This window comes from Salvelinus alpinus, chromosome 22 (assembly GCF_045679555.1).
Source record: "Salvelinus alpinus chromosome 22, SLU_Salpinus.1, whole genome shotgun sequence".
Classification (NCBI taxonomy): domain Eukaryota; kingdom Metazoa; phylum Chordata; class Actinopteri; order Salmoniformes; family Salmonidae; genus Salvelinus; species Salvelinus alpinus.
In genome coordinates this window covers 17024779-17039881 of record NC_092107.1, presented here as the reverse complement: position 1 = coordinate 17039881, position 15103 = coordinate 17024779, and the positions used below count along the sequence as shown (strand labels likewise).

At 41.8% G+C, this 15103-nt stretch overlaps 1 protein-coding gene across 1 annotated transcript; it reads left to right on the top strand.

The window, feature by feature from the left end:
• Positions 1-231: 231 nt before the first annotated feature.
• Positions 232-4552, top strand: il10ra (interleukin 10 receptor, alpha). The gene is made up of 7 exons (XM_071359279.1): positions 232-525; positions 1172-1292; positions 1509-1684; positions 1829-1974; positions 2128-2296; positions 2407-2525; positions 2918-4552. Exons 1-7 carry the CDS (start codon positions 471-473, stop codon positions 3875-3877), a joined length of 1746 nt encoding a protein of 581 aa, XP_071215380.1. The 5' UTR covers positions 232-470; the 3' UTR covers positions 3878-4552.
• Positions 4553-15103: the final 10551 nt, after the last annotated feature.

The window sequence follows — 15103 nt, the reverse complement described above, 5'->3', positions numbered from 1 at the left end:
CAATAAATATCTACGTACAAATGGATGACACGTCCCAAGCAGTGATTTTAAACCCCCTTGTTCTATGAGGAGAGATGGAAAGATAGGTGGCTGTCAGAAAGGAGGAAGGGAGAGACAAATCAGAAAGGGGGGCGAAGAGCGAGAGGAGGGAAGTGCCGTGCTACAGTCAGAACAGGAAGCCCGTTGTCAGCTGAGCGAGAGCGAGAGAGAGAGAGGGCTGGGAGGTCATATGGGGAAATAAACACACGTCCTCCTCACACCATCACACAGATCAACAAGACCGTGGGAGTCATTTCAACTATTAACTGTAGCTTGAGTAAAGCCTCTCATATCATAACGTAGGAGTCCAACTGAGCCTTCCAGTCTCCTGCAGTCAGAGAGAAGACTGAGGTGATGAGGGACACCAGACGTGTGCTGACATTATCTACAGTATGACCCTGGTTATCTGAGAACTAAAACATACATTGGACATGGATTGGACCTTTTGGATTTCCATTCTCCTGATGATCTCAGACTATGTGTCAGGTAATGAAAGCTTTAATAAGGTATTTTAAATGGCTGGTTAAGGCTGTTTAGTTCTCTTAATAGACTCTCTAAATGTAAGAACATTATGTATGCAGCATATATATATATATACAGTATATATATATATTTTTTTATTATCTACTTTAATATTGCACTTTGAAATGTACATCTTAGTCTGGCTTGTGTTTGAAAACACAAAAGTGTTTGAGGCAGCATGTTGTACATTATCTCAGTGTGTACGTGTCCTTCCTATCAAAATGGAACATGTTTCTAGACACACATCGATTTAAAAGGGTAATGCCCATTTACGTAAACAACAAACTAAGTTCTGATTGTGATTGATGATTAACATTGACTAATAATTTAATTTAGTTAACTTGAGTCAACAGAGAAAATGTGTCGTTCAATTGGCATCCTATGATGTAGTTCTACTTTGACGATGTATTAATAATAAACACATTGCGACATTTCGTAGAAAAACTGTCTTAGAAAACCCCTGATGAAACGCGGTCATTTTTGGGAAACCCGCCAACAACTTATTGCTCTTCTGTACACCCGGTCTTCCTAGAATTGTTTTGTACTTTCAAAATCTCATAAAAAAATGCCTGGATATTCCTTAACATTTGGAATGTTATAACTGTGACAGGTATAGACCTACTGATGCCAGTCAATCTGACGGTGGACAAATGGGACGGGGAGGTGACGTTGCTCTGGGACCCCCCTGAAGGGGCCCCGCCACTGGCTCAGTACCAGGTGCAGATGGCCAGGTATACCCCATACTCCTTACGTCCGACTAATTCACTCATCCTTTCATTCTCAGACGTGTCACTTAGCTACCTCACTTCAGCATGCATCCATCTTAGAGTCCTCCCGATCCGCACAATCCCCTTTCTCCTTTTCAATCATTCCTCCATACCACCTTCTCCTCATATCTGAAGAAAAAAAAAGAATTAATCTAGCTACGTTCATGTGTCTTTCCTCAGGTATGTCAATATTAATTGGACCAACGTGACCAGCTGTGACAGGACCGAGCTGACATATTGTGACCTGTCCTACCTTATCAATGACTTCTTCATGGTCTACAAGGTCCGGGTTCGACTGGTCACTGAGAACAGCATCTCTGCATGGTCAGGGTCGAAGAGGTTCAACCCCAGAGAAAGTAAGTCAAGTACAGCAAAGTTTTAGTGGCCGAGTTGAATAGGTATTGCTTTCAGAAATGTGCTCATTTCTTTCTAGCTTATAGTGACACACTGCCAAAAGCTCGTCCATTGCTTACCTTTCTCCTCTACCCCTGTACTCCCAGGTAAACTGCAGCATCCCTCCAGTACGCTGTTGGCCACCTCCAGTTCAGTAACAGTCAGTGTTCACAGGAAGCCATTACTAAAAAAGATCTTCCCATTTGGCCTGACTTACACTATCTACCTACAGGGAAAAGGGCAGGGCCACAAGGTAAAGGACAGTAAGACACTGATCATACTTAGTTTTAAAACATACCAGCAACGGTACTTCTAATGTAATAACATTTATTATGACATGCGGTTCATCCTAGTTCATCTATTCATGTTACTGTATTGACTGACCTTTTCATTTATTGGCTTGCAGACCGTCATCCGGCATTTGAAGGATGAAGATGACGAGGATAAGCCGGAGGTTCGGTTTACGTCTCTTGACTGGGGACAGGAGTACTGTGTCAGCCTCAAAGTCGCAGGCAATGGAGGAGAATTCACCAGTGAGCTCTCCCCTGAACAGTGCCTCCTTCTGCCGGAGCAAGGTAATACATCTCAGACTACACAGCCCTACATGGCCATATATGGCTCAACATTTTGACGGCCTAACTGCCTCAAACTCATTTGGCTAAAAACATGTTCTGTTTCTCATCAGAGTGGTATATCCTTGCTGTGGTGTCCTTCTCCATCCTAAGTGTGATGGGGGTCCTGGTCATCCTGTCCCTTTGCCTTTGCTACTTCCTGAGGCGTCCTGAGAAAATGCCTGTTGCACTGGTAAGTTTCTTTGAACAGTTTCACTAATACAGATCTGACTATGTCTATCACTTCTGGGAGAAGACACTTCAGGGAAAGGACACTTCAGCGAAATGTTTACTTGCAGGTTCCTTCTCTATAATCAAACAACAATAAGAAATAATCACAATAATCAAATATAAGAATACGAACACGAAGTAAATGGCTCAGTAGAGAAGTTCAGTGGTGCTTTGTTCTACCACATACAGTATATTAATTTCCTGCAACTCCACAGATGGGAAAAACCCAGGCTTTTACTAAGTCTTCATATAAACTGTCTGTTTACCCTGATTATCTTAATAAAAACTAAGGGTCTACTGTCATTCTGTTTTCTGTTATCAATCACTTCCTTTTTTTGTCCTCTTTTACCCCAGAAATCCCCAGGCAGCGGCTGCCAGCCTCTCTGTGTGGGAGTTGACCCAGTGGAGATCGTCACAGACAAAGGCTGGTTCATGAACACCGCAAGAACTGATGCCATGGTCTGGTTGGCTGACGAGAGGACAACTACAGCAGGCAAGGGAGAGCTGGAAGAAGGAGAGGACAGAAGAGCGGGTCTGGACAGTGGGGCTTGCACTCAATCACACATTTCTGGGAATGGAAACGGAGGAAGTCCGGCAAAGCAAGAAGACAGTGGCTGTGGAAGCCTGGGAGCACCAGAGAGTGCCATCAGCAGCAGTAGTGGAACTAGAGAGCCGCCCCTGCTGGATGGGACGATGAACACAGACATCAACCTGAAAGAGGACAGTGGGGTGGGGCTGGGCTGCCAGTTAGGGTGTGCTGGTAGTCTACAGGGGGAGGACTGTGGAATCTTGCCTGAGATGGAAATGGTCACAGGGGATGGCTACCGGAGCCAGAGTCCCTCTTCGGTGGACACCCATGTTTTTGAGACAGAGCAGAGATTTCAACAAATCTCATGCGAAACAGTTATGGCTGATCCTGTTGTGGGATACAGGTCTGGTCACATAGCATGCGTTTGTTTAGGGACAAGCCAATGTGTTTGGTGCCAGGCAAGAAGACACAATGAGGGGAGCGTCGACGGACAGTCTGTAGCCCTGTTTAGTTTGACAGAGGAGCAGCTAGGCTGCAGCAATCTCACAGGTGACATATGCGAGATGGAATCTACAAGCTCTAGCTATAAAAAGAACAATCTCCACATAGACACAGTGGTAAACTTGGAGGACTCAGTAACCTTTTCCTACCTGCCTACATGCATAGGGGAATCGTTCCCGCTCCTGGCGGCTTTATCAGAGTTGCCCCTAGTGGAGGGAGGGCTGAACTGCAGCGTGAACACTTGGCTTCCTTCTCTGGGTGATTTGGAAGTGACATTTGATTGACAAGGTCCACAAACTGAGGACACTGTGTGACACACAGAAGGGTTTGTTTAGCACTCTAGACTGTGGGGAGTCATGCAATATGTCTACAAACCCTTTTTATGCTATTTCAAGTAAATTCTCCTTTTCCTAACTGTAAAGATCAGCAATCTTAATTCTATTTGTGGCTATTTAAATATTTTTGGAGCCTTTTGGCATGGGTCCTCAGATCCTCAAAAAGTTCTACAGCTGCACCATCGAGAGCATCCTGACTGGTTGCATAACCGCCTGGTATGGAAACTGCTCGGCCTCCGACCGCAAGGCACTACAGAGGGTAGAGCGTATCCAGGACCTCTATACGAGGCGGTGTCAGAGGAAGGCCCAAAACATTGCCAAAGACTCCAGCCACCTTAGTCATTGACTGTTCTCTCTGCTACCTCTACCTACATGTGCATATTACCTTAACTACCCAGACTAACCGGTACCTCCTGTATTTAGCCTCGCTACTGTTATTTTAATGTTGCTCCTTAATTCTTTTTTATTTGTATACTTTTTCTTTGTACACTTTCTTAATAACACTTTTTTCTTAAAACTGCATTGTTGGTTAAGGGCTTGTCAGTAAGCATTTCACTGTAAGGTCTACCTACACCTGTTGTATTCGGTGCATGTGACAAATACAATTTTATTTTATTTGCTGGATGTCTGTTTAAACCAATTTACATACTGTATGTCTGTTTAACCCTATTCACACACTGTATGTCTGTTTAAACCCATTCACACACTGTATGTCTGTTTAAACCAATTCACATACTGTATGTCTGTTAAACCCCATTCACATACTGGATGTCTGTTAAACCCCATTCACATACTGGATGTCTGTTTAAACCTATGCACATACTGTATGTCTGTTTAACCCCATTTCACATACTGTATGTCTGTTTAACCCAATTTCACATACTGTATGTCTGTTTAAACCAATTCACATACTGTATGTCTGTTAAACCCCATTCACATACTGTATGTCTATTAAACCAATTCACATACTGTATGTCTGTTTAACCCCATTCACATACTGTATGTCTGTTTAAACCTATGCACATACTGTATGTCTGTTTACCTCCATTTCACATACTGTATGTCTGTTTAACCCCATTCACATACTGTATGTCTGTTTAAACCCATTCACATCCTGTATGTCTGTTTAAACCAATTCACATACTGTATGTCTGTTAAACCCCATTCACATACTGGATGTCTGTTTAAACCTATGCACATACTGTATGTCTGTTTAAACCAATTCACATACTGTATGTCTGTTTAACCCCATTTCACATACTGTATGTCTGTTTCACATACTGTATGTCTGTTTAAACCAATTCACATACTGTCTGTCTGTTTAACCCCATTCACATACTGTATGTCTGTTTAACCCCATTCACATACTGTATGTCTGTTTAAACCCATTCACATCCTGTATGTCTGTTTAAACCAATTCACATACTGTATGTCTGTTAAACCCCATTCACATACTGGATGTCTGTTTAAACCTATGCACATACTGTATGTCTGTTTAAACCAATTCACATACTGTATGTCTGTTTAACCCCATTCACATACTGTATGTCTGTTTAAACCTATGCACATACTGTATGTCTGTTTAACCCCATTTCACATACTGTATGTCTGTTTCACCCCATTTCACATACTGTATGTCTGTTTAAACCAATTCACATACTGTCTGTCTGTTTAACCCCATTCACATACTGTATGTCTGTTTAACCCCATTTCACATACTGTATGTCTGTTTCACCCCATTTCACATACTGTATGTCTGTTTAAACCAATTCACATACTGTATGTCTGTTTAACCCCATTCACATACTGTATGTCTGTTTAAACCCATTCACATACTGTATGTATGATCTTTCCATACTGAGATGAATAAATACAAATTTCAGATCCTTACTCAGAGAAAGAGCACAAGACAAAATAGAACATTACTTCAGATTAACACGTTAATAACATTTTCACAGCTAACGTCAGTGGACTACAGGCCAAACGACACTCTGTTCGGCTTTCAGTAGCTGCAGTTATTAGTAATAATTGACCTATAAACCACCCGTTAGAAAGAACCCTCTCATTTATGGTGCACACAATGTTGGCTTCTTATAGTGGGGGGTTATGTGGTAAAATGTGTGCATTTTCTGTAGATAACCCATCAGAGAAGTCCGAACAACATTGATAAATATCTGAACATTCTAACTTGTAAAACGTGTATTCACAGAGAGCACGGAGAGTCCTTTATAATGATAATATTTGCATTGTCATTATAATCCACCCCGTCTACCAAGTCAGAACTGTTTCTCTCCTTTTTCCTCCCACACTTCTTTCACTTGTGGTGAAACGCTTCTTGTCAGTTGAAATGGGTGAAGGGGTGTCAGAAAGGGGGCTTTCCGTCTCCTGATCAAATCTCCTGCTCAAACCCACCAAACAGCAGCAGCCAGCAGGCGACAGCTGTCTGCTGTTTTGAAAAGCAGCTCAACCTCTGTTTTCGTCCTGCCGCACATCACTTTGTCACGACAATGTCAGTGACTGCTTTAAGTGACTCCTCAGAGTTAACTAGAGTGAAGAAACATGGTATTTTATTCACAATTTATTTTATTCACAATCTGCTTGAAACATGTTGGTATTACAGACTTGATCACACAGTCGTCCGGGAACAGCTGATGCTGTTAGCATGATTTCTTATAAGCGTCTAGGTTAGAGTCCAGCTCTACCCTTTAGCTCAGTGCGGATGTTGTCCCTAATCCATGGCTTCTGGTTGGGGTATGTACGTACGGTCACTGTGGGGACGACGTCATCGATGCACTTATTGATGAAGCCAGTGACGGAAGAATCCCAGAACAGATTCCAGTCTGTGTCAGAAAAACGGTCCTGTAGCTTAGCATCTGCATCATCTGACCATTTCCTTATTGAGCGAGTCACTGGTACTTCCTGCTTCAGCATTTGCTTGTAAAACCCAGCCAGTTGTATGTTATCCATGTAGTCGTTCAGCCACAACTCGGTGAAAAATAAGATATTACAGTTTTTTATGTCCCGTTGGTAGGATAGTCTTGATTGGAGCTCATCCATTTTGTTATCCAACGATTGCACGTTGGCTAATAGGACTGATGGTAGAGGGGGATTACTCACTCGCCGTCGGATCCTTACAAGGCACCCCGACCTACGTCGCCAATATCTCCGTCTCTTCTTCATGCGAATGACAGGGATTTGGGCCTTGTCCGGTGTCTGAAATTTGCATCTGACTCATTAAATAAAAAAATGTTTGTCCAGTACGAGGTGAATAATCGCTGTCATGATATCCAGAAGGTCTTTTCGGTCGCAAGAGACAGTGGCAGAAACATTCTGTATCAATTAAGTTACAAATAACGCAAAAATACACACACAATAGCACAACTGGTTGGGAGCCCGTAATAAGGCAGCCATCTCCTCCAGAGCCATGTCGTTCATAGAGTATGTGAATGGGGTTAAACAGACATACAGTATGTGAATGGGGTTAAACAGACATACAGTATGTGAATGGGGTTAAACAGACATACAGTATGTGAATGGGGTTAAACAGACATACAGTATGTGAATGGGGTTAAACAGACATACAGTATGTGAATGGGGTTAAACAGACATACAGTATGTGAATGGGGTTAAACAGACATACAGTATGTGAATGGGGTTTAAACAGACATACAGTATGTGAATGGGGTTAAACAGACATACAGTATGTGAATGGGGTTAAACAGACATACAGTATGTGAATGGGGTTAAACAGACATACAGTATGTGAAAGGGGTTAATCATAAAAAAAGGATTTTAATTAACTAGGCAAGTCAGTTAAGAACAAATTCTTTTTCACATTGACGGCCTACCACGGCCCCTGGGCCAATTGTGATACTGGGGAAATTCTTAGCTAGATGAGTGATTTCCCAAACTAGATTCTGAACTAGATTAGCAGTTAGACAGGGGCCAAAATAGATAGCCACTTCCTCTTTCAGTCTCTAACACTACTCATAACGTTTTTTTCTATCAGGGGAACACCTTATCAACTGATAAGCAGACAACTCCAGCTATATTCATTAACCAACATACAGTTTCATGCAATACCATTTACACATTATAACCTAGTTTTATTGAAATAGAAAATATCAAAATAATGTACAGGTATTTGCACTTTCTCACTAAAATCAAGAGCATGACCCCCCCCCCCCCCCCCCCAAAAAAAAGACACTTGACATTATCAGAATCAATGTAGTCTTCACATGCTGAATAATGACTGTCATTTCACATGTATCAAACACATGGAATGATTTCTCTCTTACTTTTTTCCACATACTGTGAACCATAGGGCCTATAGGCAAACCACCGGGGCTATCTGTGACCTGCACAGCAGCAATGAGGGTGAGGAACTATTGTCTGCTCTAAACGGGAGCAGAGATAAAAAATAATCTCCTCCTCAGATTACCTGATATATCACCCGTATATCTGCGGTGTCACCTGTTATGGTAAACACCGCCTTAAACTCTCACCATCACAGGGATATCACTCCAACACGAGCTCAACCACAGATTAAGAATAAACCTACAAGTTTCTTTTCTATATCTTATAAGGTTCTTCGAAACTCCCACCACACCTCGGTCAGGTTTCCTGATCGCCACAGGTTTCACAGAAAACAGCAGGGTGCAGGGGGAAATACGCAGATGAAAATACATCATATGGGATCGGGATAGGCCATGAGTATGTAAATGAATTGGTGACATGTCGTGCAATATTTTCCATGCAACGTTGCTGTATATCAGAAACCATCTCCTTCATCGGAGCAAACTGAGGATCTGCCTACTGTGACTACAGTATATTAACACCGATCATCACTTATATGGATCCAGTGTTCCATGAAGTTCTGTACATGTTCTGAGCCAGTCCATCTCTGTTCTGTCACACATAGGGGACAGGCCAAAAGATCTTAGAGGAAGATAGCCAGTTAATATCAGAGAGGGAAATATTTGCAAACAAATTTCAACAACACAAGGAACCGAGACTTCAAAGAAGTCACACATGCATTTACAAATGAGTGTTATCTGTCAGTAACGAATACGCTCGATACCAAAACAGAACTGGTATGGACACACATATCCGAGAGACAGATACGTGGGACAAACAAAGGCAAAGAACCTGAAGCGTAAACGATCAAACCGACCTGAAATGAGACTTTAGAGGAATGTTACCTCCAGCTTATAAGAAAGGAGATGTGGGACTTTCTGTGGTTAGCTCGTTGACGAGCAGCTAAGGCGCCATTCTCTTTTTCGTCATTATCAATCTTTCCTCCACAACCAACCCCTTAGTCTCACACTTCTCCATGTTTTCCCACTATCGATAGAGACACCCTAACCCAAAACTTATTTTTTCATCCAAAGATGACAAAGCGTGACGGGTGAATAGTAGTTTGATTTATTATTTGTTTTTTGTATTATGATGGAAACAAAATGTGGTATTGCTACAAAGTTCAAATGAACTCCCTGTTTTGTATTAACTCTGTTTCACGTAGGCCGGAAGAGGGAGTGGGTTGTTTGAGGTTTGTGTGGTGAGATATGAGTGAGAGAGAGCATTAGGAACATCGAGATAACGGATATGCTCCATCTTATGTGAGCGTACCAGGGGTCATACTTTAAAACACACGCTCCTCCATTACTCTGCATCAGCTTACAATGCCACACTCAAGGGACACAAAGGTTATGCTATGTAAGTCTAAGGTCAACTTTATTGGTCCGCACGAGACGAACATTTATCATCTTCTTTTTTAAATCCAACCCCTTGATATATGTGCATATGGCTAGAGAGACTGGAGCAGAGGGCAACCGCAGCGCAGCGCCCAATGAAGAGTTAGAGGGTTAAGTTCCAAGGGAACATTAGCGGTAGGTGGCACCTGAGATATTGATGCCAGAAACCCTCTTGTTACCAGCTCACTCCCCGTCAGCCCTGGGATTTGAACCGGCAAATGCTCCAGTCGCTGGCCCGCTTCTCTAACCTCAAGGCTACTGCTGCCCCCTCTACAGGGACATACTGCAGTATATTCACAGGAGACACCGTTTTATATCCAAACACACGACTGTCAGATCAATATCGGCGAGCAAGAGAGTGAGAGAAGAAAGAAAGCGAGAGACTAATCAACAGAGATGTTCTCCTGTGTGATGCAGGTCCTCAACTTCATACAGCCGCTGATGGAGAAGGGAGGGGGAGACTTCTTTAGGTCTACCTTCCTGTGGACACACACATCAGAGAATGTAATAAACAACACAGCTCTCACACAAACGCTCACACAGAGGAAGTGCCGTTCTGTAGAGGAACGATTTACCACCATTACCATCCCCATTAGTAAACTGGTTGTCAACACACTTACGTAAGCACTTTGTCTTTCAGTGATGCTCTGGAGAGAGAGAGAGAGAGAAATGATATGGTAAATCCCACATGGTCGTGACATGCTCGTGGAGATGGTCAGAGCCAAACAATCTCGCGAAGGAGGTTAAAGTTACAGTCAGTAACAGTACATTATTGCTTATAATGTACTTGAGGTCATGGACCATTTTTTCCTGACCACCCAAATCTTCAACTGCTTTCTTATTGATGTAGTACTAGCTGTCTGATGAAAATGAATGGGTAAATCAATCATTTGCTAAATGCTGAGCATGCACACACACACACAGCCCAGTCTCATTTAAATCTGGTTGGTTGGGAAGACCAGCAAGTTGACACCCAAACACAACCATCTTCGTAGCTCCCATCAGTGTCTGAGAGGAGAAACACTGGACAGGTAATACATTAACCACCCAACAAATGTATTATCTCCACATCAACAACTCTAGATGGGGAAGGACTCGAAGACGCACTCTGAGTTACACTTCACTAACAGTGTTGACTCACTGTACACCCCAGGAGTCCCTCAATGTTTCCCCGATTGACTTTTACACGAGGAGTTACATTAGCTAGAGTTACAGAGGAGTTACATCAGCTGACAGAAGCTAAGTGTTTATGTACCTGTTCATGTACCTGTTTATGTTTGAAACCTGGCAAACAGAGTTCAAGCGTCCGTGCTCGAGCGATAAAGAACAATTAGCCAACAATCTGAATTTGCTCAGTATAAGTGCAAAGGCGAGTGCTGTGGAAGTTCTCTCAGGTATTACTAAACATCTGTGGAGCTGGCGACTCAAACGCAGTAAATCACCAACAGTATCCAACAGTTTTAGAAAACAACGTACTTAAAGTTTTAAGAGTAGCAAAAATAATGTTGAATATACTGGGCACTTTAGGCTACATACTGTAGTACAGAAAATGAACAGGAAGTAAACCACAGTCAACATTTGAACCCTTATGTTCCTTTAGTAGAAGCTAGTGGCTTCGATTGTTCTTCTCCATCGCTGAATTGCCAGGCTTTCATTTTAGATGTCCACCTCTGTAACGGTTGTCGTTGGTGGAAGGAGAAGAGTACCAAAGTGTAGCGTGGTACGTATTCATAATAATTTAGTAAAGAATTAATACTGAACAAAACCGACAAACGAACAGTTCTGTAAGGCGCAAACAAAAACACTAAACAGAAAATAACTACCCACAACCCATAGTGGGAAAACAGGCTACCTAAGTATGATTCTCAATCAGAGACAACGATCGACACCTGCCTCTGATTGAGAACCATACTAGGCCAAACACATAGAAATATAACGACTAGAACAAAACATAGAAAAACAACATAGAATGCCCACCCCATCTCTAATGTTCTGTCATGTGTATTTCAATACGTTCCCAGCTCCTCGTAGCTAGGATCCCTCTGGAAACTGGTCCATCTTTATTCTTTTCGCCGTTTATTCCCTGTGACATTGAATCACCTGATCCTCACCATGTTTATTTAGCGCCACATTCAGACATTCTCTCTCCCTTCTTCTCTGTGTCCTCTCTCTCACTCTCGCATTTGGGACAGAGTGAACGGGTAAGCAATGCCTCTGGCATTCATTATCTTACTATAAAAGTTCAGGTCACTTTTAGCGGTCATTTAAACACATTTATTTTTTATTTTTTTAAATGGAGCACCACAAATGTATCACTGAAACAGAGGTATTGACATGGCAAAAGTTTTGCAGCCATCTTAGAAGCTGTGAGTAGCCTTCAGACTCAGGCTAGAAACACCTTACCTACTCTAATTTGAACATTACAACGTGCCTTGAAAATTCCCCGTGCATGTATTCTCTTAACATAGTGACATCCTCTTCACAAATACTATTTGTCTTAAGGGCGGAGCAGCATTGCGGTTTGTTCATTTCACACTCTGTTGACAAGAGGCTTCAATGGTAGGCTTGACACAGTTGTGTGCCTGCCACCTTACTCACAGTCCACGTAAGGGACACCTGCTGGCTGATTGTGATACTGCACGTTGTGCATCCGTGATTTTGATGTTGGAATTTCCATTGTTGCGTCTCAATAATGTCTCCTTCATCCTGAAGTGTGCACTTGTTCACTAGGCTCCACACAGTTGAAAGCATTGCATTGGCGTAGGCCTGGGCCAGAGGGAGTTTCAACATACCTGTCATTTCCTTTCAAACCCACGAAGGGGAGAAAGGAGAGATTACCCTCATACCCCTGTAATGTAAGAAGGTTTTCCCAAAGAGGAGAGGGCTTTAATCCCTCATTACCAAGTTCCTATGCTGAACACCTACACACATGCATTTTGGGGCTCTCAAATACTTTTCATACAAGTGTTTATGAGCTTTTTTATTATTTTTTATTTGTACCCAAACAATTCATCCCAAAAGTCCTCTCTCCGTTAACTTCCTGTCTTCTTTCCTCCTGTCTGAGTTGTCTCCGTGGAACCTTTGTGTCACAAACCCCGACTCACCAAACCCATGAAGCTTTCGGGAATGATCCCCAATGCTGTGTGATCATCACATCCTTCATTGAGCATGGCCCAAACGATTGAGTAATCCTTGCACAACACCATTGGAAAGAGTTGAAAATGAATTCATAGTCTTTCATGTTTATTGCCTTTGTGGAGCTGTATTATCCTTTGCAACCACTGTTCATAACAGCTGCCTCTGCAAATAAGAGCTGCTCAGTTGAGCACGGTGGGAGGATAGATATAGAAAGAAGAGGGATAGAAGGGTGAAGAGATGCGCTTGAGAATGAGGCAACGGTTCCCCTCAGGAAGACGCTTAGGCTACATGCTAATCATCGGAGCATTTCCCCTTCTGGCTCGTTTCTGGGTAAGATAGGCACGGCTGCCAGTAAGGGAGAGTAGTGATTTACCTCACACCAGGAAGGAGACGTTTTGGTAAGACAATGTGATAAGTATGACATACAATAATAATGGAGAAAGGTGGGTTGAAAGACACACGAAACCTAGGCCGTGTAATGAATGATTTCAATAAACTGGTTCCCGTCAACGACAAAAGACACCCAATATAGATTACACAGAAAGCCCCAAGCTCATTCAGTGCCCAGGAGATATTCAGTACCTTGAGAAAGTATTCATGATCCTTGACTTATTCCACATTTTGTTGTGTTACAGTCTGAATTCAAAAAGGGATTACATATTTTTTCCTTTCTCACCCATCTACACACAAATCCTCATAATGACAAAGTGAAAACATGTTTTTAGGACAATTTGTTTTACAAATGTATTGAAAATGTAATACAGAAGTACATAAGTATTCACACCACTGAGTCAGCAATTACAGTTGTGAGTCTTTCTGGGTAATCCTCTAAGAGCTTCCCACAACTGGATTGTGAAACATTTGCCCATTATTCCTTTCAAATTTCTTCAAGCACTGTCAAATTGGTAGCTGACCATTCATGTCAAAACTGTAACTCGGTCATTGAGGAACTTTCACTGGCTTCTTGGTAAGCAACTCCAGTGTAGATTTGGCCTTGTGTTTTAGGTTATTGTCCTGCTGAAAGGTGAAATATTCTCCCAGTGTCTGGCGAAAAGTAGACACAACCAGGTTTTCCTCTATGATTGTGCCTGTGCTTAGCTCCATTATGTTTCTTTTTTATCCTGAAAAACTCCCCAGTCCTTAACAATTACAAGCATACCCATAACACGATGCAGCCACCACTATGCTTGAAAATATGGAGAGTGGTACTCAGTAACGTGTTGTATTGGATTTGCACTTTGTAATGAGGACAAAAAGTGAATTGCTTTGCTACCTTTTTTGCAGTATTACTTTTGTGCCTTGTTGCAAACAGGATACCTGTTTTGGAATGTGTTTTATTCTGTATAGGCTTCCTTCTTTTCACTCTGTCAATTAGGCAGTGGTGTGAAGTACTTAGGTAACAATACTTTAAAGTACTACCTAAGTAGTTTGTTTGGGTATCTGTACTTTACTTTACTATTTATATTTTTGACAACTTTTACTCCATTACATTCAAAAAGATTTTTTTTACTCCATATATTTTTTTTGTGCTTTTGTATGCTTAGCAGGACAGAAAAATGCACCCATTCACGCACTTATCAAGAGAACATCGCTGGTCATGCCTACTGCCTCTGATCTACCGGACTCACTAAAAACAAATGCTTTGATTGGAAATTATGTCTGAGTGTTGTAGCGTGAAAATTGTGCCGTCTGGTTTGCTGAATATAAGGAATTTGAAATGATTTATGCTTTTACTTTTGATACTTAAGTATATTAGAAATTACATTTACTTTTGATACTTGAGTATATTTAAAACTAAATACTTTTAGACTTTTACTCTATTATTTTACTGGGAGACGTTTCACTTTTACTTGAGTCATTTTCTATTAAGTTATCTTTACTTTTACTCAAGTATGATAATTGGGTACTTTTTCCACCACTGCAATTAAGGTATCTTTAAGAAAATAATGTATTTTTTACTCCATACATGTGGAGTAACTACCATGTTTTTGATCCTCAGTTTTCTACGATCACAGCCATTATACGCTGCAACTGTTTTAAGGTCGCCATGGTAAAATCCCTGAGCTGTTTCCTTCCTTTCCGGCAACTGAGTTAGGAAGGAGACCTGTATCTTTGTAGTGGCTGGGTGTGTTGATACACCGTCCAAAGTGTAATTAATAACGTCACCATGGTCAAAGGGACATTCAATGTCTTTTTTTCTTCTTTTTTTTAACCCATCTACCAGTAGGTATTAGAAAACCTCCCTGGTCTTTGTGGTTGAATCAGTGTTTGAATTGCACTGCCT

Bases quoted from the DNA above. Each gene is read 5' to 3' on its own strand.
- il10ra (XM_071359279.1), top strand. From the start codon at position 471: ATGGATTGGACCTTTTGGATTTCCATTCTCCTGATGATCTCAGACTAT. The intron at 526-1,171 runs GTAATGAAAGCT...TAACTGTGACAG, and splicing joins GATCTCAGACTATGTGTCAG to GTATAGACCTACTGATGCCA. The intron at 2,526-2,917 runs GTAAGTTTCTTT...CTTTTACCCCAG, and splicing joins AGAAAATGCCTGTTGCACTG to AAATCCCCAGGCAGCGGCTG.